Below are 25,056 nucleotides of genomic sequence, written 5' to 3' on the forward strand. Positions count from 1 at the left end.
ATTTTGTAATTTAAACTCTCTGGTATCTCCTAGCAAATCATGAACGCTATGCTATGAGGGTACTCACTTTTTCTAATAGTGCCACTCGTCGTGGTACAAGTAAGTTGTGTTCTAATTCGTTAAAATTTAGCCTCTTTTGCGAATACAACCTTGCTTCCCTTGATTACTCTACCATAATGATTTAGTTTTTCCCACCCCTTCCAACCCATTTCTTTGTTACACTAACTACGTAGCTGAATGATCCCTTAAATTTTATGCAAAAACTAAACTGTCATTTGGTTACCTAGTGTGGTGTCGCTTACGATAGTGTCAAATCCATGAATGCGACATGTGACCCAGGTAAAAATGAAATCACAGAATATGATTCTAATGCTGCTACGAGAGATTACTCTTTCTCTTTTAGTCTGGAAATTCTTTTAAGCACGACATAAAATTGGGACTCATTCTTATATTCTGTTGAAAACATCGATAGCAATTATGTTCTAAGAGAAAGATATCAATTAAAATATTGAAATCACAATACCAAAAGAATGAGCTGCATAAGATCTATGATTTCAGGTGAGATTAATGTAAAATGCCAACGGATAACAACGAATGCTATATGATGATATTAACTCACACTGACCTTTGATCCATGCGAGCTTAGAAGTTAATCAATCAAGTAAATGTAAATCTGTATGATTATAGCATTGTATTACAATGTTTCATGATTATGAAGCTGCCTAAAAATTCCGGATGATTACTACAAAAACACATTTTAAAAAATACAGCAGTGTACTTTAAAATTACATTCATTTCTGTTTCAATAATTCTGTTAAAGCTTTGAAGTCATCTTCACTGCCTATAATGATAGATCTAACTATTTCAGAGTCAAAATTTTCATTAACTTCAAAACATTTATCTGTTGATTCAGGTCCTTTGTCATGTAATGACTCCCTAGCATCTGACAAGATTTTCTGCAGACGTTCCCTCCCTTCCATCGTCAAGGCGTTTTCTTTTTTCAGTTTTTTGAAAAGTTCGGGCTTTCCAAAAGCAACCGACATGTCTATTGGACGAAATTTCCGCTCATTTGCCTTAGTCAATTCTCTTTTAAACATTTTCGAACAAATGTCTAGTACTGAAGAGGCTACTTTTTCATTGAACAGGACTAGGTAATGGAAGAAAGTGTTCCCATACGAATCCAATGCAACACCAAGTTTCTTACCAATTTTGGCTTCTTCCATGTCAGATTTATTTGATTTAGTTCTGTTTTCAAATCTGGCAAAAATGGTATTCAACTCTTGAACCTTTATTGCATTCTCCTTCTCCTTATCTTCTTTTTTTTCAAGTTTTGGGTTTATTTCTTGTTTCACTTGGAACAAATATATTAGCCCAAAGATAATAACTATATCTTGTATCACATCTTCAGAGTAAATCCAAAGGTTTCTCCAATTACTTGTCAATTCTTTCATCAACATTAACACCTGCCATGGCTGAATTTTTTCTTCCATTATCTCTTCTCCATACATGAGCATTTCTAAATGACGTAGCAGTATACTACAGAACTTTTTATCTTTTTGTTTTATCCAAAATTCGTAGATATATTTCCCAATGTCAGAGGCCATACTTCTACTCCTCGAATCTCTGCTGCATTGAATGAATGCGCTTGCCAATCTCTTAATTAGTGATTCTAAGTGTATCAGAGGTATTGATATGACTGTTTCTTCTTCACTATCATGATCGTGTCCTCTTATGTATTCTAGTATTATTTCAATTCTGCAATACGGAATGAAAGAACATGCTACATCACTGGATGACAAGAATACAGCTTTACTGTAATAAGGATGAATAAATTCATACACGCTATCAGAACATGTTAAATATTCACCAACAAGACTGTTGGCAGCCACCTTAATGTCTTCAATAATCTTGCCATTAGCATTAGATGTCATTACAATATTTTCATATCCAGTCTTGAACAACACATTTTTAGGCTCTATAATTAGTTTATAAACTATGTTATTGGTGTCAAGTTTTTGGTCATCTCTCAATGTGATGTACACTAAAGCAAGATATCTTAAAGCAGCATGATAACTGTCTGTATCTCTGCAAACGTCATCCCTCATCTTTTTCAATTTTTGTATCACAGCCTTGGATGGAGTTCTGAAGAACCTTTCCCCGAAATGTAAATTTAACCTATCTTCACAGAATTGTTTTGCCGTTAAAGGGAATCCTTGAAGAGGCTCTGTCTCAGTGATAATCCTGATTGAATCTTGGTCAAGTTTTATCTGCTGATTTGTGTCCATTATTACTTCCTTAATCTTAAAATTGCTCTCTTCTGATGGAAAAACTGCAACATCATTCTTCTTCAAGTAAAATTTAAGAATATTTTCTTTGTCTTCTTTTGTTAGTCCATTGTCAAAATCTATTTTAATCCCTTTAAAATATTTACATTCTCTCAATTCAGGAAAATCAAGACTCTTTGTAGTGAATATAGCTTTACATGATGAGCTGCTCGACTTTCTTTTTGAGAAGAAGTGTTCCAGCATGGCCTTCCATTTTTGTATGTTATCAAAATGGTCAAAAATATAAAGAACTTTTGACTGATCAAATTCATCTGTAACATCATCTTCTGACATCACCTGAACAGGTAGGTAGCCATTCTCCTCAAATTTCAATGCCAGTTCTAATGTCATTTTAGTTTTTCCTGTTCCCTCTCTACCTTTCAAAACAACAACATCATTTTTCTCTAAATAGTCTATTGCACTGCTTACAACTGAGATTCTGACATAATCATTGCTTGATTTATGATCTTGCATTCCTTTATAAGCACTCTCTGAAAAAAAAATTACACTAATTGTAGAGGTAAAAGAAATAAAACTGAGTCAAAAGATTGCAATAGCTCACATAAATATTTAGTCAAACTGACTTTAAATTGTTTTATAGAATTGCTAAAAGCATCTAATATAAAACTGTTGCAGAGTGCAGCCTGATATGACCACAGAGGTCCAACCATGAACTGTTAGGATGTATGGACACGAAGTTCAAGTTTGAAACAGTTCTAAATTTGATTGTGTTGAAATATAAGACACAAAATATATTAAAATCAAAAACAAGGTTACATCAACATAAAACTAATAAGTTCCTGAAATTTTTTTTGAAGCGTTTTGAAGTTTGTGCAACTTTGTGAAATAAGCCTTTTTTCTATGAATAAATTCCAAAAAACTCTAAAAAATAAAAATAAGAAATTCATAACAATTGAAGAGGGAGCTATACCTCTTGAAACATGGAACGATCCCAATCCCATGCACACGAAGCACATGATACACGAAAGGCACATGAAACACGTTACACAAAGCACAATACATGAATGATCATGTTCGCCAGAAGTATTTATCTCTGTTATTGGTATATTTTGAAATTTAACTTTGGAAACTTAACAATAGGTTCCATTAAGGCGTACACTGTATGTCTGTACATCGTAAAATGTTGGTTGCTAACATTGTACATGTAGTTTTACATTAATATGTTTGTTTTCCTAAACATATATACATTTTACAGAATTTTGAAATTTTCGTATACATTTCACCATAATAATTTATACTGTCATAATTATATACTTGTATGTGTAATACATGTACATTTTTCTCAAGAAATCTCAATATCCTCGATTTCTTCAGATGGGTTCAGTATTGATGTGTCATAAAAATCGTCATATCAGTACAGTGTGCATTGGGAAAACATTTTCATTGTCCTGGGAGTGTAAAATTTAATGAAATTTCATTAAGTTAGGGTAAAATATACTCAAATTGTAGGATGAAAAGTATTTTTCACTTTTGCAATAACATCTAATTGCTGTGAATATGAAAAGAAAGTATTTTTTTGAGGTAAAATACACTCAACTTTCAACTAACTAAAAAGTATTTTTTACTTATGCAATACTATCTGAATTCACTGAATGTGAAAAGAATGTAATATTTGTGCGCAAATGTCCATATTTGTTGTACTTTGAGCATGGACAACACATTTTCCGTTCTACAAGAGAATAAAAATATCAAAATTTTATACAGTATTGAGTTAATTATACTGTATTTTGATTTTGTTCAGCTATTTCTACCAGTGAGGTTTCATCTGCTTTGTCAAAAAACAAAAGAAGAAAATATTGCAGTTTTGATATTCAATATGTCCATATTTATTTTACATTATTATTGGTCAAGGAGTATAAATATATATTGAAATTCCATTGAGTTGCTGTAAAATATACTCAATTTTAAGGTTAAAAAGTATTTTTCACTTATGTGATACCATTTAATTGCTTTAAATATGAAAATAATGTAATTTTTATTTTAAAAATGTCCTTATTTGTTGTATTTGACGATGGGGAATAGATTTTCCATGGTCTAGGAAAATAAAAATATCAAAATTTCATAAAGTATTGGTAATATATATTATATTTTGAAGTAATCTAACTATCTATACTATGCAATACTATCTTATGTGTCTAAAATACAAAATATGGCAATTTTGATACGGAAAATATCCATGTTCAGCTCACTTGGCCTTAGGCCATGTAAGCTATTCCCATGACATAGCGTCTGTTGTCGTCGTCGTAAACAATTTTTTTAAAAACTCTTCTCCTCTAAAACTAAAGAACCAACAAGAACCAACATTAATATGACTGTTCCTTAGGGTATTCTGCATAGAAGTGATGTGGGTATTTTTGATCAACCAAAAAACATGGCCACTGTAACTATAAATAAAACAGGGTTCGGACAGATTATTTTCGCATACATCTCCTAAACCATGCATTGGGTCAAAAAGAGATGACTCCTTGTTAGAGTTATTGCTCTTGAAAGGTTAAAAATTGTGTTTGTTTTTACAGTTTTCAGTCAATATCTTGAAAACTTTGACAGATAGAAAGAAACTTTCAATTGCTGAAAAAATTCTAAGATTTGTCCTACAAAAGTATGTGGAGCTCATAGTTGTTGGACAAATCTTTGTTAGAGTTATTGCCCTTGAAAGGCAAAAAATGAAGTTTTTAGCAGTTTTAGTTAATATATTGAAAAATATAATTAATAAAAAGAAACTTTCAATTGTCTTCTTTGAGACAAAATTGTCAGACAACTTGTTAGAGTAATTGTCTTTGAAAGGCAAAAATATGCAGCAGGAGAGCGATCCAGGTTCCTGGGAGCCTCTTGTTATTATATGTGGTACATTGCGACAACATTTTCATTGGTCTTGGAGTATAAAAATATTGAAAAGTCATAAAGTTGGGATAAAATATACTCAGTTGTTTGGTAATAAGAGTAATTTTGACTGACACAATACCATAGTATTGCTCTGCACATAAAAAGAATTTTTATGTGAAAAATATCTTTATTTGTTCTATGCGGATCATTTTGAACACATTTTGTTTGGTCAAGGATAATAAAATATCATACTTTCATTAGGTAATGGTAAAATAAACTCTTTTTTCAAATAATATAGAATTAAGGATTGATGGATTACCTTCTGATTTGATTAAGAATATTTATTAGTAGAATGCATCTAAGGGAACAAGTTTTGAATGATATTAGGGTTTGGAACTATCAAAATTTCTTAGAAACATTGCCGTACATATAATTTTGCTTTAAAAAATAGTAAAAACATAATTTTAATTGACAATTACATGTATAATTTCGTTATATTAGTTTGGAAATATTAAATCTAATCAGACAGAAACAATTTTGCATAAATATAGAAATATCAATTTTCATCCAACAAACATAAATTGTATAGTTTATGAAACTTGCCCCTGACCATTTCCGAAGGCCATTCAAAATATTGCAGTAATTCATTATTTGTTCAAAATAGGAATGTTTGACACTAATTATTTCTAGTATGTATTGATTCCTGATTTTCTTTTCAATGTTAAAGAAATGCTGATTTTGGCAATGAAAATGAAATAACAATGGTATTCCATAAAATTGATTTAGCCATAGGGACTATTTTTATGATCCAATTAGATGACTGAACCATTGCACATAGAACGCTGCACAATACACACTCAAGAAGCACACTGAACATGATAAAATAGGCTGATTGATTGATTGTTGGGATTTAAAGCCCCAGCAGCAACATTTGAGCTATATTGAGGCAATGAACATAAAATAGATGATGAAATGAACATGAAATGATGATGATGAAATGAAAAATGGGATGGGAAACAAGGGTAATAAGGATTGCCACTAGAAAAAGGAAGGGATGGGTAGGGTCGGGCAATTTAGCCTCCTGGGTGGAGTGCAAAGGTTCCTACTCCTATTGAATACCACAGCAGGGTTCTTTACCATGCAAGGATTGTAGTGTCTTCCCCAACACGGTGCACCACTATGGTATGTGGTCAGGTTTTTCAATATTATAGCCTGACAACCCCAGCACCACACCAGAGGTACCCCATTCCACCACCAGGGGCACACAACCCAGGTGTTCTGTGGGCAGAGCGGCCTAGCCCCTAGCTAAAGTTCTGAGCACTATGTAGTCACCTTTTATGACAAACTTAGAAGGCCTATTCTTTTTACACCCAGACCTGCATGGGGTGATAAAATGGGAAAGTTAACAAGTTTCAAGTGGTGCAACATCAATAGTAAAAAACTATTTTCCAAAGTTTCATGAATATGGGTGCAACCACTACAGGATTTTATTTCGAAAACTGTGAAATTCCTTCTTTTAAAGATAAAAGTCCCATAACTCTAAATCGTTTAGGCAAGGTCAATAAGCTACTAAATACATGAACAGAAAAGTGGTATATGTACACCTCCAAACTTTGATCCTGGAGATTAAATTGGAGAAGGACCCTCATACAAAAGGAAAGAGGGCAAACTATGGCAAAGAATTTTTCTCAAGATAAAAATGTGAAACAATAATGCATCAGATTCACTTTACCTGGATCCACTTATGAAAATTTACCTGATAATAAACTAGAAGCTCTCAAGAGACTCAATCGCTCACCTGGCTCAATAAGCCACATTCTAATTTGTGTAAAAGCTTCCATTTTTTTTTCTTGGATAAAAATAAACATTCATAAGGCTCGTGCCTAAGGAACAATTGTTTCAACTTTCATTTCATCTTTCCAGTAGTTTCCGAGGAGAAATTCTTTGAAAGAATAATCAAAAGAACCAAGAGTTCAGCAGAAATCTTAAAATGGAACCCAGGGACAAACACCAGACAGGCAGGGACAAAAGACACACACAACAAAGAACATAAAATAACTAAAATAATACATACAAAGAAACAAAAGCAAATGAGCAACTGGGACTCCACTAAAACCTTCGAGCATGGAACATGTGCACCAATAGGGTAAACATCCTATGCATATGTAGAAACACCCGTAGAGTTGCTCATTAAAAGTCAAGTCCAGGGTAGATGAAAGAGGAAGGGAAATATGACATAATGAATAAATCAGTTCTCATGAACCGGTTATCATCTGAATGTATTCATTAAGTACACAAATACCAAAAAAACAATAAGAACTATGAATTTCCATGTTAAACAAGCATTCTGACAGTATTGCTGATGCAATACAGTGTCCTCTTTCGGCCTTTGAACTCATTGCCGTTATGAGATTTTTTTTATATATGTGAACTAACAATGGATGGTGTTATTTTTTAACAATCAAGAGAAAATAACTCTTGAACAGCAAAAGCAAATTCCATCAAAATCAAACCTGAGCTTCATTTTACAGTAGATAATAACATTTTTGCATTACGGAAAGCTGCATTAAGACATTCTCTTTCTATCACCTGGAAAGTTGAAAAAATCTTCGTTATTATGAATTAAAGGGCAAATAACTCTAGAATGACAGCAGCAATTTGCATCAAAATGATAAAACATAAAATTTTATGTAATTTTCTATGTCAAAGGGCCATAAGTTCCATATAAACCATTTTGCCGCAATAATATTTAAATTTAATTTGTAACTTGTCATGATAAGACTATATCCCAAATATGAAATCAATTGGATGAAGCATTACAAAAAAAGTCCGAAAAACAAAATTTCATGAAATTTTCTATGTCCAAGGGTCATAACTTCTGTAAAAATCGTTCAACCGTAATGTCATTCGAACTTAACTTGTAACTTGTCATGATAAAACTATATACCAAATATGAAATCAATTGGATGAGGCATTACAAAAAAAAGGCTGAAAAACCAAGTGTGACTGAGACTGATGGACAGACGGATGGACAGATTGCAAACCTAAGTCCCCTCGGCATTTGCCAAAAGGGGACAACAAAAGGCTCATAATAGCCTGAATTGCTCACCAAGTTAGTGTTATGCCTTTCAAGGGCAATAACTCTAATAAGGAGTTGTTTAACGATTTTGACTCAGACTTTTGGTAGGACTTATCATAAGGATCATTTCACTTATCGAAAGTGTTTTTCTATCTACTATAGTTTTCAAGATATTGGATAAAACTGTTAAAAACATCACTCTTTTTAGTAACAGCGATCATGTTTTGTTAATGACGACGACGGACTTCGTCGATGACAGATGCCAAGTGATGGCAACAGTTCACATGGACCATGGCCAGGTGAGCCAAAAATAATATGAAATCAATACTAAGATTTCTTTGTTGTTTTAAATGTCAGAGTAAATGCACCTCAAACCATCTAAATTTTGATAATAAGATAAAAAAAAAATGGTAAAAAAATTTGGGAACTCTGTAATTTAAAAAAATCCAAATAAATAAAATATGTATCAATAATACCTATTAAAAGACTAATCTTTCAGTATTTAAACATTTTTCCCCAACATGATCAAGAATTTCAATCATCAGCTCATGCTTGTTGCTTTTATTTTTAACTAGCTAATAACATAAGTAGAATTCTACTGAAGTTCTTATATGATACGTTAGCATTTGCAAACCAAAACGGGATATAGGTATGTCAATCATTATGGTATTTGCTTCTTTGATACCTGGCAATCAACTTCAATTAATAATAAATAAATGCTTCGCCTAGTGCAGCTATATACCCCCATAGATGAAGATCCCTGATCAGATGGGGCAAATATGAACACAAAGTTCAAGCTTGATACATCTTTTGAATTTTGATAGTGATTAAATACATGACACAATATAATATTTTGACCAGGATGGAAGCAGTCAAATAACTTGAAAACTTGCAATAAGACTTTAAAAGATGACATGAACAGATATATGGACAAAGGGTTTCTATTAATTTAAGAATTTCGTTTCTCTATATGTAGGGTACGATAAAATAATCAAACCCTGAATCAAAAGAAATAGACAATTAATAATGGCATGACATTTGGTGGAAGCTTTTTTGAGTTCAGTAAACAAAAAATAATGAAAAAAAAAACAAAAAAACAAGGAAATTGGCCCAAATTTGAATGAATTAAGTCCTCAAACTTAATAATGATACAACCAGAGACATTTGAACTCTATTCACTTCGGGGAAATATGGACACAATTTTGAGGCACAGATTTTGGTTGTTTGAATTCAAAGTTAATTAATATCTGAGGTCATTTCATTTCAGTACCTATATCAACATTAAGCTTGCTAAGTAAATTGTCTTATATGTAAAACATTGTATATTTGTTTTAATTTAAATGGTTGATGTGTCCTATAACGTGATGTTCTGTTTCTAATTAAGAAATAAATCACAGAAACTCCAATTTATCATTGTTTTACCATGGGCTGACCATTTCTGCTACATTATTTTAAAAGTATAAACTGGATTTATTTCCATTCTTATAGGACAATTATGGTACTTTTTTTATAACATTTTCGTGACCTATTACAGTAACCTTAGACCTGCCATATTAGTCAATATTTGGTTGAACACTTTCATTTAGGCTATGTCAATTGAAATGGTCGCTAGTGAAACTTAGAGCTTTATATTACTTATAATGAAAAAAGGGCAAATTAAGTAGAACAATGTTAGATATGGCAATACTTATTTGCATTATAAGGTCAAAGTGTTCACACATGGACAAGTACAACATTTCATTCATGGATAATTGTTATTGTTTGTTTCCATATATGATGGTGCACATGGCAAGTATAGTTATAAAAAATTAAACACAGTTGTGGTCTCAAATCCTTTTAAGGACGTCATATTAGAATTACAAAGTGACCACAATACAGTTCATTGGCTTCGCAACATAGAATCTCTATTTAAACTTGTATCATTACTTGTTAAGGGAGACCAATTAAAAATTCCATTGTGAGCATAAGTGTTTTGAACATCTCAGTTATTTGAACTACTACTTGTACTCTGTCTCACTGTAACTTTGTATTGTTAGGAATAATTAAAGCAATTTGGATTTTAGGTGACATTGTAAAGGACTGGTGACTGAATGCAAAGCTCTGACCCATCCCAAGCTAGAAAGCAAAATTGTCAGAGATCAGAATATAAAAACTATTTTAAAAATTATTTTGGTGGAGAATAAATCATAAAGTTATACAACTTGACACACTTATAAAAAGCTTTGCTGATGGCAGCATAATATAATAGTAGCCAGTTGAATTATGTTCACTTGGGGTAAGTGTGGACACAATATTAATCTGTCCAGGGTGCATTTATCAAGCACTTTATACCTCATTATCTCAAAAGTAAATGATATGGTAAATTAGTTAATCCTAGTTCTTGAAGCACTTGTTGTATTTATGCAGGAATATTCATAAGAAATTCAAGAACAAATATTTCAAAGTCGGACCAAAAATACAAAAATGATTTTTATTAGCATGGCCCCATTGGCCCCTTTATTACCCCAAAACTGTAAGAGATATCTGAAATCTGATTGAAATAATGCAGACAGGAACTTTCATGAGGAATTTTAAAAAAAAGGAATAAAAGCTTGAAAAAGTCAATAACTCCAACATGGCTCAACAGATTAAAACTGGACCAGAACTAGATCTCATCATGCTGAACACTTTTTCCCAATGTCAGAATCTGGCTAAACCTACCAGTTTAGGAGATAAATACAAAAACTACCGTCTGATCTCTACGTTCTTTTTTTTTAGTGACAGCAGTCATTCTTTTTTTTTTTGGACAAAAAATGCCTACATTAGTTCTATGCAGAAAACCCTAAGTAATTTGCATACTAAGTCTGGTTCTAATTGGTCAGGTAGTTCCAGAGAAGAATTTTTTTTTAAGACATAACATTAAAAAATAGGGCAAAAACGTCAAAAAAGGGCAATTACTACAACATGGCTAAACAGATTAAAACACATCATGCTGAAGACTTTTACCCATATAGGCATTTGGCTTAACGGTTTTGGAAATGTATTCCCTCCTTTGTATTATTTTTAGTAACAGCGGCAATGTTTTTGAACAGGTAAAAAATCCCCACATCATTTCTATGCAGAAAACCCTACAGAACATTTACACCAAATTTGGTTCGAATTGGTAAAGTAATGTTAGAGAAAAAAGACCAAAAAGAGCAAAAACATATCCAAAAAGGGCAATAACTCTAACATTGCTTATCAGACTAAAACAAACATTTGACCACACATAGATCTCATTTTGCTTTAACCCATAATTTTTTCTCTAAACCTAACAGTTTATGAGATATATGCGAAAAACCTACGTCTGACCCCAATGTTCTATTTTTAGTAACAGATGCCATGCTTTTCAACAGATAAAAAATCTCTAGTTCTAAGCATGATACCCCAAGGAACTTTCATACCAAGTTTGGTTCTAATTGGTCATGTAGTTTCAGAGGAGAAGAGATTGAAAAAATATTAAGGACAACAGATGATGAACGCCAAGAGATGCCAATAGCCAAGAGAGCTAAAAAAAACACAAGAGGCTCACAGGAGCCTGAATCGCTGACCTTTTTGAATTTTGCCTTCTTAAATTAAACAAGAAGGTGTCCAACAATTTTGACTCCAGAAGTTTTTGGTAGGACTAATCACAAGATCTTTTCAACAATTGAAAGTTTCTTTTAATCTGTCATAGTTTTCAAGATATTGCCTGAAAACTATTAAAGGGCAATAACTCTTACAAGAAGTCTGAAGACTTTTGTAGTCCTAATAATATGGATCATTTCAGCTACTGAAAGAATTTGGATAAACCTAATGATTTTGGAGATATATGTGAAAAACTACTGTCTGACCCCAATGTTCTATTTTTAGTAACTGCAGCCACGTTTTTCGACGAAACAAAAATCTCCAAATCAGTTCTATGCAGGATACCCCAAGGCACATTCAGAGTAAGTTTGGTTCCAATTGGTCAAGTGGTGTCAGAGAAGAAGATTTTTGAAAGAAATAACATTAAAAATAGCAAAAATCGAAGAAAAATGGCAATAACTCCAACATGGCTTAACAGAATAAAACCAAAATTTGACCAGAAATAGATCTCATCATGCTGAACACTTTTACCCAATGTCAGAATTCAGATAAACCTAACACTGTTTAGGAGATATATGTGAAAAACTACTGTCTGACCTTTATGTTCTATTTTTAGTAACGATGGCCATGTTTTTGACGAAACAAAAATCCCCACATCAGTTCTATGCAGGATAACCCAAGGGACATTCATACCAAGTTTGGTTCTAATTAGTCCAGTAGTTTCAGAGGAGAAGAGTTTTGTATAATTGTTGATGATGACGACGGACGACAACAACTATGGACGACGAACACGGATGCCAAGTGATGGCAATACCTCACATGGCCTTTGGGAAGGTAAGCTAAAAAAGAAGAGGAAAAATAAGCATATAATCTTATAATTTACAATCAACGAAATTAGACCAAAAATAAAAATGCTGATTTTTTTGGGGATGTGGCACCTTTAAGCTCTTATAACTAAAAAGCAATAAGAGATATTGCAAATCTGATTAAAAAAAATGTAGGCATTGAATTACTATAACTATAGTAGAAATCAATCTGTAACTTTCATAGTAAGACCACATACAAAATATGAAACAAATTAGTTAAAAGCATTACAAAAAAGTGCCGAAAACTAAATTCACTGAAATTTTCTAAGTCCAAGGGCCATAACTTCCATAAAATCATTCAACCATAACCAAAGTTGAACTTAATCTGTAATTCTTCATAATAAGGCCATACCAAAACAAACTTATTTGGTAAAAGCATTACCAAAAAAAGTGCAGAAAATGCAAACAGATGGATGCCCAGCATTTCCACGTCCCCCCCCCCCTTCCCAAGGGCAACAACCGAGAATGAATATGGTAAATATTCTACCAGATAACAACCCTGCCAGGATGAAAAATGTCTGAAGTTCCTTTTTGACAACATGCAGGTCAATTTTTCATATTGAAATGTTTCAAGTCATAACCATCAAAATCAGTCCCATCCTTCCTTTCATCATAAGGAATCTTCTGGTACAATTTCATTGAGACCCATTTATCTATACTCGTTATAGTGCAGACTTTAAATGTCTACTAACTACAATACAGCCTTTGCAGCACCCACCATTGCCTGGAGCACCGTGCAATTATTCTATTGCAATACTTCATTTACCTTGAGGTATTACTTTAAGTTTCCAACAGCAACTTGAATTCTGTCCATCATTCAACAAAAGTAAGTTGAAGTATCTTCCACCATCACTCATGCAGATCTGGTTTATAGTTAGATTTGAATTACTCTTGTCAACAATGTATTTCTTCTTTTCACCAGTCTGTACAATGGTAAGTTTATCATCATCATCAACTCTGAACCAATGAACTGATTTCACTGATATGTTTCCATTTACCAACGCAGCATCCAATTTAATATCTTCACCTCTTAACACATCTCTATTAGTGAATTTCTTTGGTATTGCTGTAATTATAAACAAAAGACACTCAAAGACCATGAATCATTCACATGGCAAACCAAGCCCTATTAACTAAGTAAGTAAAAGTATCATGCTTTGTTACCTTGTTTGATGAATGCTACGAGTTCAACTGAGTACCTAAGGCATTGTAAAATGTTCGAAATGCATTCAAAAACTTCTGAAAAAAAATCTGGGCAGGTGTCCCTCTGCGCTCTGTCATTCCACTGTGTTTGAAGGGGCCCAGTATACATTTACCAAAAAGGACATAAAATGAAGTTAAACCATGGCTATACAATATTTTCATCATCACCATACAACTTATGAGAGCATGATTACAATATAACCCAAATATCGTTGAAATCAAAGTAAGTATAAAATTAAGCAGGAAAATGGTCACCTGGAACAAACTTTTGTTATCACCGTTCAATTTAGAACACTGTTTCCTATAGATATGAAAAATCCTTGGAATCTGAGCAACTGGTGAAAATGATTATTTTGTGCAGGATACCCTAAGAAACAATTTTCCCCCAAAAAAATATCCTACATCAGTTTGTTTGTTTGTTGGGGTTTAACGTCCGAGCAGCAATATTTCAGTTATATTCAGACGACCTAGAATGTGGTTAAACATAACATCTGTGGAAATATTTGCAAAAAATGCTGTCTAGCCCCTATGATCTATTTTTAGTAATGGTGGCCAAGTTTTCTTACGGATTAAAATCAAAACAGTAATCTTGTACGGGATAAGCAAAGTAACAATCATGCAAAGTTTTACCCCAATCCATTTAGTAGTTTCAGAGAAGATATTAGAAAAATTATTAACAACAACAACGGACGCCAAGTGATGCCAACAGCTCACTTTGCCAATGGCCAGGTGAGCTAAAAATATTTAAAGGTCTTGTCACATATAAAATGCTAAAAATTGTTTGCTACAACAGGATCAAGGAGCCTCAATAGCACAAATTGCCTTTCATTTTAAATGAACATGAATTTCCTCCAAATAATTGTTGTTGCCATGTCTTATTATTAGAGAAAATGGGCTAAAATGTTTTCCCAAGTGTCCTAGAAAATTGAGTGGGGACAGCCACTCACTGAGACACAAAAGAAAACGTGTATAATCAGAGACCCTATATAGTTTCAAAATATTAGCCTAGATCCTTTCAGGGGAGAGGATCTTTGAAAATCAGCCTGTCAGAAGTTAACATATGTTGTTTATTGAAGTTGAAATGAAATTATATTGTGCCTATTAAAGTCTACCAAATTATAATTTCTGAAACTGATTGAAGTAGAAGGCAAGCTTCTTATTGCCATGGTAATAAATAAAAAACTAACAAACAGTCCAAGTTTTCACATTATTTGTTACAAACTAGACCTATCTACTATATTTATGTCACAGTCATGACAATGCATATATATGCAAAATATGTGGTGTTACACCATGAATGAAATAATTCACCAAGCTGAATTTGGACAACCATTTCAATAATTTTGGTTTTGTATACCTCTTGTGTATAATTAACTTTTTATGATTTAGACTTTCCAATGCATTTGGTTCTAATGCTGCTGATTGGTGACTCCTTGGAGACTATTTACAGCATTAAGAAATTAAATAAAAGGCTCCCAGGAGCCTGAATCACTCACCTGGTTCATTTTATGCCCTTCAAGGGCAATAACTCTAACAAGTAGTCATTATACAACTTTAATGACCCATGTGAATTTATAACACCTCATCAAAGGAATTGTATAATCAAACAAAAGTTATTTTTCTGTCTGTCATATTTCCCAAGATATTGGCCAAAAATAGCAATTTTCCCCTTTCAAGGGCAATAACTCCAACAAATAGTCATCTGACAGCTTTAAACTATCAATTGAAAGTTTTCTCGTATCTATTATAGTTTTAAAGATATTGGCTGAAAACTATAGTTTTTCACCTTGTAAGGGCAATTACTCGGAAAAAAGAGTCATCAGACAAGTTTGTTTGAGAAAATTATTGTAGACCTTATCATAGAGATCATTTCATCAATATTTTTTTTTATCTATTAGAGTTTTTAAGATGTCGCCTGAAAACTGCAAAAACTGTTACTTTTCACCTTTCAAGGGCAATAACTATAACATGAAGTTGTCCAACAACTACCAATGGAAACTTTTGTTGGGCATATCATAAGGATCGGTTCATCAGTTTTCTTATCTATTATAGTTTTCAAGATATTGGCTGAAAACTGCAAAAACCATCATTTTCCACATTTCAAGGGCAATAACTCTAACAAAGAGTTGTCCCACAACTTTGACTCGATTGAGATTTTTGTAGGGTCATAATAACGATCATTTTATAATTTGAATTGTTGTGCTATCTATATAAATTTTTCAATAACTATAAATGTTTGGAGACTTTTGTTGGCCTAATAAGGATCGTTTCATCGGTGGAAAGTTTTTTCTTATCTACTATAGTTTTCAAGATATTGGCTGAAAACTGCAAAATCCGTAACTTTTCATCTTTCAGGGACAATATCTCCAACACAGAGCCTTCTTACAACATCGACCAGATGGAGACTTTCATAGAGGTCTTCAAGGTGAAGGCAGGTCACAATTATTTTCCAACATCTCTTTTAGTTATTGAAATATGTAGATGTAAAATAGGTGACTTGACCCCTGAGGTCTAAAACTAGCATTGGCAGCCATGTTTTACACTTGATTTATATAACTGATATAATTTTAAAACTACATACCATAAGGATGCTGAAGACCAAGTTTGGTAGTAATCCATTAGGTGGTTTCAGAGGAGACAATTTTTAAAATAATTGTTAATGACGTATGACAGATGAAGATGACAGAAAAATGTTTTAGGCCAGATGTGTTAAAAAAATATCATGAATAGTACCAGTATTTTATATCAATTTTCTACATAACACTTACCAAATTAACAATAAAATAAATATAGAATACATTTGTGATATTTGTTTCTCCATCCCAATCACAAGTACATGTACCGGTAATGCGTTATCAACATACCTTTAGTAATCTTAAGACAGTCTGAATTTTTTAATTGAAGTAAGAAAATGTCTCCTGAAGTTGATCCTTTCTCAACAACACAACTTTGTATACAACTATGCATAGTTTATTTGAGTCTGACCAGGAATCGGAAACTTTGGTATTATTCTCGGCCATTTTAGCAAACCAAACAGCAGGTAATACAAGAGACAGCAGATACGAAGGAGTCTAGTGCCTATACAAACAGTGCTAAACTTATAAGAAGAAGAGGCAGAACGATGCAAAATTGGAAGCTATGTAGTTGAATTTTAATATCAAATTTGACAGGTTGGTTGACTTAATTTCGAAAGTGTTCAACAATTAAGTATGAGGAAATTTAGAAAAAATTTGGCATTATATTCAATTTGGTAAGTTCTATGAGATGCTTCTCTCTGGCCCCTTTCCACTCTTTATCTCATATTGATTGGGGCAATAACCAATAACACACCATTTCAACCTGACACAGCTCTGATTTTGATTAGGAAAAGACACTTGACACAGGAGTAAGATTTAAGTAGCACTCCAGGTAAGAATCATACAAAATGTAATTCATAAGTTAAAAGCCTACATATTTTTATTTTTGATATTTTATTTGAATTGCCTTAGTAAACAGAAAAAAACATTCAATTTTTCATATAACCTGAGTTTTTAGGAGAAAAAAAATTGTATAGAATGTACTGTATATTTCAAATTTAAGGGAGATAACTCTGTAAATGACACTCAAATAAAATAGAATCTATTGGATTTTCAATGTTGATTATCTCCTAAGAGCAGGCAGATTTGAATGAATAATTACACATTTCATAGTATAGACCCATAAAACAACTTAATTACAAAAATAAAAATGTGTAGCCTTTTTGGGGTGTATCACATTTTTCAGATTTTGCATGATTCTAACAAAGACAGCTCCTTAACTAGAACCAAATCAGTCACTTTTTGGACCTTATCCCTAAATGGTTCCAATCAAAACCGGCAAAATCTATCCCAAACTTCATGTGTGGATATGTCACCTTGTGGTATAATTTTAAACCAATTCGTTCTGTATCATTCAAGCCTTGTTCAGAAATCAGGGGGAAAAATGGATCCTGGCCCCTTTGTAGCCCCTTTTTCTCTACCTAAAAAATCAATTCCAGACTTCATATTGTGGTATAGCACCATGCAATGAAATTTAAATGTGATCCGTTCCCCTTGTTTTAGGCCCCTTTTTAGCCCTTAATTCCTACAAGGTTCAAGTCTTAACCCCCAAAACCAATCCAAGACATTCATTTGTGCTATGGCATCTTGTTCAAAAGATCCATTCACTAGTAGTTATTGTCTGGACATCAGGAAAATGCATGTTCCTGGCCCCCTTTTTCGCCCCTAATTTCTAAAAGAAACTCATGTCTTCACCCATAAAATCCATCAGCCTTACCATTGTGGTATAGAATATTGTGGAACAATATCACAAACATTCCTATACCTTTACCTGAGTTATATATATAAATTATATGAATTGCTTGTTTTGAGCCCCTATTTCTAAAATGGTTTGAGCAATAACCCCCAAAATCAATACTAGCCTTCCTATTGTGGTTTAGAAATTTGTTGTCAAGTGTTTAAAGATAAACCTTCTGATAATCAAATTATCACACAAAAAAACAAGTGTCTTAGGACAATGCTGACGGTGACATGGACAATAACAACAGCACCATACCAATATACCACTGCAATTATTTTTGTGGTTGTATAAAAACCATAGGAGATACCTGGTCAAACTATATACCACTATTACCACTATGAAGTATTGACATTTCTGAAATCAAATACCTCTAGTTACACATCTCCATTTGAAGTAAAAATATCCAACAAAATTTCAAGGCTGTAACTCAAAAACACAAGAACAGGAAATGCTAGACAAATTATGAACAAATTTGGACTGTTGGATAAACAGGGCGATGTTCCCAAATTTAAATCGCAGTTGCACAAAATGGTAAAAAAGAGAACAATTTCTATTTATATAAATAATGCTGATTTAAAGACTTGTATTTCTACCTATATAAGTAGTATTGCTTTAATAGGTATGTATCAAATGTAATCAAGGGAACCAAGATTCTAGTGGAAATCAAAAGAATGTAATCCAGGGACAAAGACCAGACATGGAAAACAGACACAAACAACAATAAAATAACCAAAATAATACAAGCAAAGCAACGAAAGTTCATGAGCAACTTGAACTCAAATAAAAACTCGTAGTATGGACCAGGTGCACTGGTTGGGTAAGCATCCACTGCTTTTCCAGAAACAACTGGCGAGTTGCTCATAAAAAGTTCGGGTAAACAAAAGAGGAAAGGAAAACTATGTCACGTTGAACAAATTGGTGTTCATCATAACTTGCTTATTTTTATAAAAACACCCACACTCACACAGAATTAATACTCACAGCAAATTATTAATTCCATTTTGAAAGTACAATTTTTTTCTCTGTCATCATCTTGTTTAGGATATATAAAGAACATGACTCTTGCAGTAAGTTTATTCCATCTTTCCATCAAGGTGCTTGATGCACCAATTCTATTTATAATTGTAACCTCATAAGTTCCTGTATCATCACTATGTAATTCAGGGACTTTTAGTGAACACTGCTTCACAACCGCAGTCAATTTTCCTTTTGGTTTATCATTACTGTGTTCTTCAAACTCAATATCTCTCTCCAATTTTTTTCCCCATATTTTTTTTCCATCTTGCACTGGATCAGTATCCACTTTGATAATCTGGATTTTTCTCACTGACAACAGTGATTTATATGTCAAAAATACTTCAACACCAGTTCCTTCCATTACTGTGTATGCATGTGTTTTGTCATTTCTACTGATTACACAATGTTCATCATCAAACACAAGCTTGTATGATTGAAGATCTGGGAATACTGAAACAAAAACTAAAGCCATTAGAGTCATATAAAACCAATAAAAACAGTTTAAGAAAGCAAAGTAACATAATCTTACTATGGAAAAGTTTTCGACTGTTTTTGGTTACAAATCATAGATAATGATTTTGGAATATAAATATAAATATAATAGTAATTATTTCATACCTAAAGGCTCTAAAGAGTCAGAATCGCTCAATTTGTTGGATGAGCAACATTCTATTTTTGTAAAATCCGTCATGCTAAAACTTAACACTTATACCTAAGGACAATTATATCAATTTTCACTGAATTTTGTCCAGTAGAAAAAAATTTAAAGTAATAACGTTAAGTGCAATAACTCCAACATGGCTAAACAGATTTACATGAAAATTTTGGAGATATAGGCAGAAAAACTTCTTTCTGACCACTTTCTATTTTAATAACAGCGGCCATGTACGTTTATCAACATATCACTTCTATGCAAAATACCCTAAGGAACATTCACATCAAGTTCGGTTCTAATTGGTCTGGGAGTATCAATGGAGAAGATTTTTTATACTTATATAAACAAGAGCCTCCCAGGAGCCTGAATCGCTCACCTGGTTAAATTTTTGCCTTTCAAGGGCAATAACTCTAACAAGGAGTTGTCCAACAATTTTGACACCACAAAATCTTTGGTAAAGGATCACTTCATCAATTGAAAGTTTCATTTTTTCTATTATAGTTTTCAAGATAATGGCTGAAAATTGCTTAAAAACATATTCTTTTGTCTTTTAAGGGCTATTAATCTTGCATATAATGTTTGATAACTTTGATCCCTGAGAGACTTTTGTAGACCTTATAATAAGGATCATTTCAGGGATTGAAAAATACACGAAGATGGACAACAACAACGGATGCCAAGTGAAAGCAATAGCTAACTTGGCATTTGGCCAGGTGAGCTGAAAAGGGAGTCCTTTAAAAGTATTTTGCAATGATTCATACATTTTCAATGATCAAGGGGCATTTTTCAATGACAATTTGACTTCATTGTAAAAGTGAAAGTCATTTTTTTATGATGCTAAATTTGATAAGTGGATTTCAAAGTGAAATAGCTAAAAATCTATCTGGCAATGCCCATAAGACGAAGGGATTTCCCCATGGAAGAAATTTTGACAGTCTCTGAGGGCATGAAATACAAATTAAAGATATTTGACAGGACATTTGACATTTTTTATACTCACTTAATAAACTATTCGAAATATTCTTCATGAGATGATTCCAAAAAAGTAAAATGCAATCTTTATTTAATCATGATAACTTTTGTGACATGGCACCTTGTGGCATAATTTCATAAAGATCTATACACTTATACTCAAGTTATTGAGTGGACGTGGAAGTGTCTAAGGATGGCAAATTTTTTGCAGTCATATAAAAATTGTGAACAACAATGACTGACGCTAAGTGATGGCAATAGCTCACATGGCCTTCTGGCACCTTTAATTTCTTACTCTTGGCTATTCAAACTTCAATAGCACAGGTCATGGACATTCAATACATTACACTGAATATTTAATTAGGACCTTTGGTTTACATCACATGAACTTTTAATTTGAAATATACAAAGGTCCTGGACATTACATCCTCAAAATCAAATTTGATCACAAGTAATTGTTCATGAACTTATAGATTAAGGGATTGCACCAAGAAATTACAAAGTGGTGGCATAAGCTTACATGGATCTTTTCAGACAATTAGAGTCATACATGTAGTCCAAAAAAATCAATCACTACATTCCTTTTGTGAAATGGAACCCGTTTATTCATGCTTTAGTTTGGTAACCTCTTCAACACCTAAGATTAAGGTCATAACCCCCAAAGTCAATCTAAGACTTACCCTAGTGATGTCAATATTGTAGTACTAAATCATAGAGATCATTACACTAATATTGAGTTATATGCATGTATCATTAATTTGGTCTTGGTCCTTTTAATCAAAATGATTCCTAAATGGTTGGAGCCAAAATCAATACCAACTATCCTTTTTAGGCCTGGAACCTTTTAATGAAGTTTTTATCAGGATCCAGTTGTGGCACAAAAAAAAACCAAAAGTTTATAAGCTGACTATAACATTATACGGCCTCAAAATGCAAGTATATACTCATTCTTGCTCACGACACAATCTTTACCAGTAAACATTTTACAAGATTTCGATAGTTCTAGAGGCTAAATTGCAAAGACAATTATAACATCTTTCACACTATTTTTATGCATTCACATAAATAAATGAGATTATTATATGTTTTTGTTTCTTTATCAAAATGTTGATAGAATACCAGGTACATAGAGCTAGTTCAACTTACCTCGAAACGTGAAGAGCAGTAAAATCACTAAAAAATACAAATACACATATTAGCTACACAAATTGTTAATTAAGTGAAATAAAGTATTCATGATAGTAATATAAAATTTGTAGGTACATGTATAACAATAGCTTCACCCATAAGTATTTACAAACAGTACAAAGAAAAATCCAAGAAGGGAAAGGTGTCATGGCCATCGCTACTATACGTCACCTAAGTTAAATTATGTCTCCATAGATGGTCTCCTTCCTTTCATACAAAAACCTCTTGCACTTCATCACATTAAAACCAAACTTTATTCTATACCTCTCACTGTACTACACTCCCTTTACAAAACAAGTCTTGACACTCCTGTTTCCGAGCCCCACCTCATCATAATACAGAGTTGTTGCTATCATTTTGAATATTGGTTTCCACACTCTTTAAACCATTTTGTGTGAAAAGTCAAGATGAAGAAAAACAATCATTTCTTCCACTACTGTTTGCCAACAATGTTATAAATGCAATTAATTTGGCTAACATCCTCCATCACAAACACATTACCAACAAAATTCCCCCATATTTCAAAGACAAATCCATACCAGTTATTTCATATTCCTATACTTCATCCATTGCATCCAGAATTTTCAATTATAGAAGGCTATTGCAGAACCTTGAGATTGAGGACTTCAAGGTTAAACTACCTGACTGTTCTTGCAAAAGCACTCTATTTAAAAATGGTCCATCTGGTCACGTCGCTATGGGAGATTTAACCATCATCGAAAATGAATCTCTGTGTACTATCCTTTCTAAAAGTCCCAAGTATCGTGAACCACGTTCCATAAATTGGAATTATAAGTTTAAAGTTCTAATGGGTGCCGTCGAGGACAATGCAAGAAAATGGATAAAATGAGAAGAAGAAGATATTGATTCTCTGTCAGAGTGGTTAAAGGCCGTGAGATCTTTAATTTTGAAATTAATGAAAGTTTTAAGTAGGTCAATGAGTGCCAAGGCTACATCAGTTTTCAAAGACCCCGATGTAGCAAAAACATTGTCTACTATACATGCCAAATATGTTGTCGTACCAGCAGACAAAGCCCAAAATAACATTGTTTTTGTCTGCAAAATGTTTTACATCCAATGTTCATTATCTGAGGTCGACGTAGAAAATAACAGCAGTGATAAGACCTATACTGCTACCACACTCTCCAAAGAAGAGATTGTGGAAAACCATAAATCTTTGCTATCCTCTTTTGGTCTCTCTACCAAGGATGATGATTGTGATTTACCGTCTATGTACTGGATTCCTAAACTTCACAAGAATCCATACAAACAACGCTTCATAGCTGATTCTGCAAAATGTACCACCAAACCTCTTTCAAAACTTTTAACTTCTATACTCACAACTGTCAAAGAGGGTCTGCAGTCCTACCACAACAATTGTTACTCCCATAGTGGTATTAATTCAATGTGGATCCTGAAAAATTCGAAAGATCTTTTGGATACAATCAGTTCAAGTCTATTATCTGAATATAAAAGCATTAAAACCTATGATTTTTCAACACTGTATACTTCTATTCCCCATACTCAGTTAAAATCCTGACTTAAAAACATTATACATTATACATAATGTTTTTCCAAGAAAGATGGTACACCTAGATACAAATATATAGTTCTTGGTAGAGATTCCTCATACTTTGTAAGAAATAATTGCAATTCATTTTCCAAATATACAGAGGAAGTTGTTTATAAAATGCTGGAATTTTTAATCGACAACATATCTGTCCAGTATGGTGGACGTGTTTTCCAACAAACGGTCGGCATTCCAATGGGAACAAATTTTGCAGTATAGGTCTTATCACCTCTATTATTTTCTACGTCTACCTCTGATAATAAACATTGGATTTTAAACATTTTGCAGACAAAAACAATGTTGTTCATCATGTATAGTAGACAATGTTTTTGTTTGAGGATGTTAGCCAAATTAATTGCATCTATACCTTTGTTGACAAATGGTAGTGGAAGAAATGATTGTTTTTCTTCATCTTGACTTTTCACACAAACTGGTTTAAAGAGTCTGTGAAAACCAATATCTAAAATGATGGCAACAAGTAAGTATAATGATGAGGTGGGGTCAGAAACAGGAGTGTCAAGACTTGTTTTGTAAAGGGAGTGTAGTAGAGTGAAAGGTATAGAATAGAGTTTGGTTCTAATGTGATAAAGTCCAAGAAGTCTTTGTATGAAAGGAAGGAGATCATCTTTTGAGACATCATGTAACTTAGGTGATGTATAGTGACGATGGCAATGACTCCTTTCCCATATTTGAGTTTTGTCAAATAAATTCATCACATTTATGCTATTGTTAAATAGGCTTGAAAGGTTTCCTATACTTTTGATGTTGTCATTGCATTCATTAGGTATTGCAGTACCTAGTCTGCATATCCAGTACTCCTCTCTTTCCCTACGATACTTTTTACTTAGAACAAGACTGTTCGTAGGACGGTAATTTTTTTCTAAATTACGAACTTTCATAAAGAGGATTTTATAGCCTCTGGCAGTCATCATGTTTGATAAAGCAGAACAAAAATTTAATCACATCTTTGATTTGTCTCTTTATTATTTCTACCTAGTTACATACAGGTATAAAACATATATGTTTCCCCATAGGGTTTTGATTGCAACTTCGATTGGTTGCAGCCACCAAGCCACCTGAGCCACACAAAAACTGGATTGTGTGTAGACAGCATTCAGGCATTCACTCTGTCAAGTTTCAAAACATTGGCACCTGATTTCAGAGAGGTTGATTTTCGAAATTTGGTCAATCAGAAGTTTGATCGGACATCTTGTTTAATCAAGCGGAACGAAATGTGGAATTTTTGTAGAGACTCTTAAATACATTAAATTTACCAAGTTTGCTTAAAATTTGTCACGGTATTTCTATATAGTTGAGCGAACTGTGAAGAGTGTACAGACAACAGATCATAAGCTCCTAGGGACCTTTACTTCAGGTGAGCTCAAAAAAATAAAAAAATAAAATAATTAAATTGGAATATCTTTCAATATTTTCAC

General features: G+C 33.0%; 2 protein-coding genes across 2 annotated transcripts in view; both read right to left on the reverse strand.

The window, feature by feature from the left end:
* The window catches only part of LOC148624182 (uncharacterized), a 249,930-nt gene that overhangs the window by 186,605 nt on the left and 38,269 nt on the right, over nt 1-25,056 (reverse strand). The window lies entirely within an intron of this gene.
* Nucleotides 596-24,996, reverse strand: LOC148624190 (uncharacterized). Its single transcript, XM_088566747.1, has 5 exons — nt 24,895-24,996; nt 22,009-22,035; nt 19,200-19,685; nt 13,465-13,764; nt 596-2,815 (listed from the first exon to the last, which is right to left on the reverse strand). The coding sequence occupies exons 3-5, from the start codon at nt 19,594-19,596 to the stop codon at nt 792-794; spliced, it is 2,721 nt and encodes a 906-aa protein (XP_088422873.1). The 5' UTR covers nt 19,597-19,685; nt 22,009-22,035; nt 24,895-24,996; the 3' UTR covers nt 596-791.

The sequence above is a fragment of the Perna viridis genome, chromosome 2 (assembly GCF_037379345.1).
Source record: "Perna viridis isolate PV_CMFRI_1.1 ecotype Kerala chromosome 2, ASM3737934v1, whole genome shotgun sequence".
In the NCBI taxonomy this organism is placed as follows: Eukaryota; Metazoa; Mollusca; class Bivalvia; order Mytilida; family Mytilidae; genus Perna; species Perna viridis.

Excerpts from the sequence above, each read along its gene's own strand:
- LOC148624190 (XM_088566747.1), bottom strand. The coding sequence starts at position 19,596 with ATGGAAGGAACTGGTGTTGAAGTATTTTTGACATATAAATCACTGTTG. Across the intron at positions 13,765-19,199 it reads AATGGAATTAATAATTTGCT|CAATACCAAAGAAATTCACT; the intron begins GTGAGTATTAAT and ends TTATAATTACAG. Across the intron at positions 2,816-13,464 it reads ACTTAAAGTAATACCTCAAG|AGAGTGCTTATAAAGGAATG; the intron begins GTAAATGAAGTA and ends TTTTTTTTTCAG.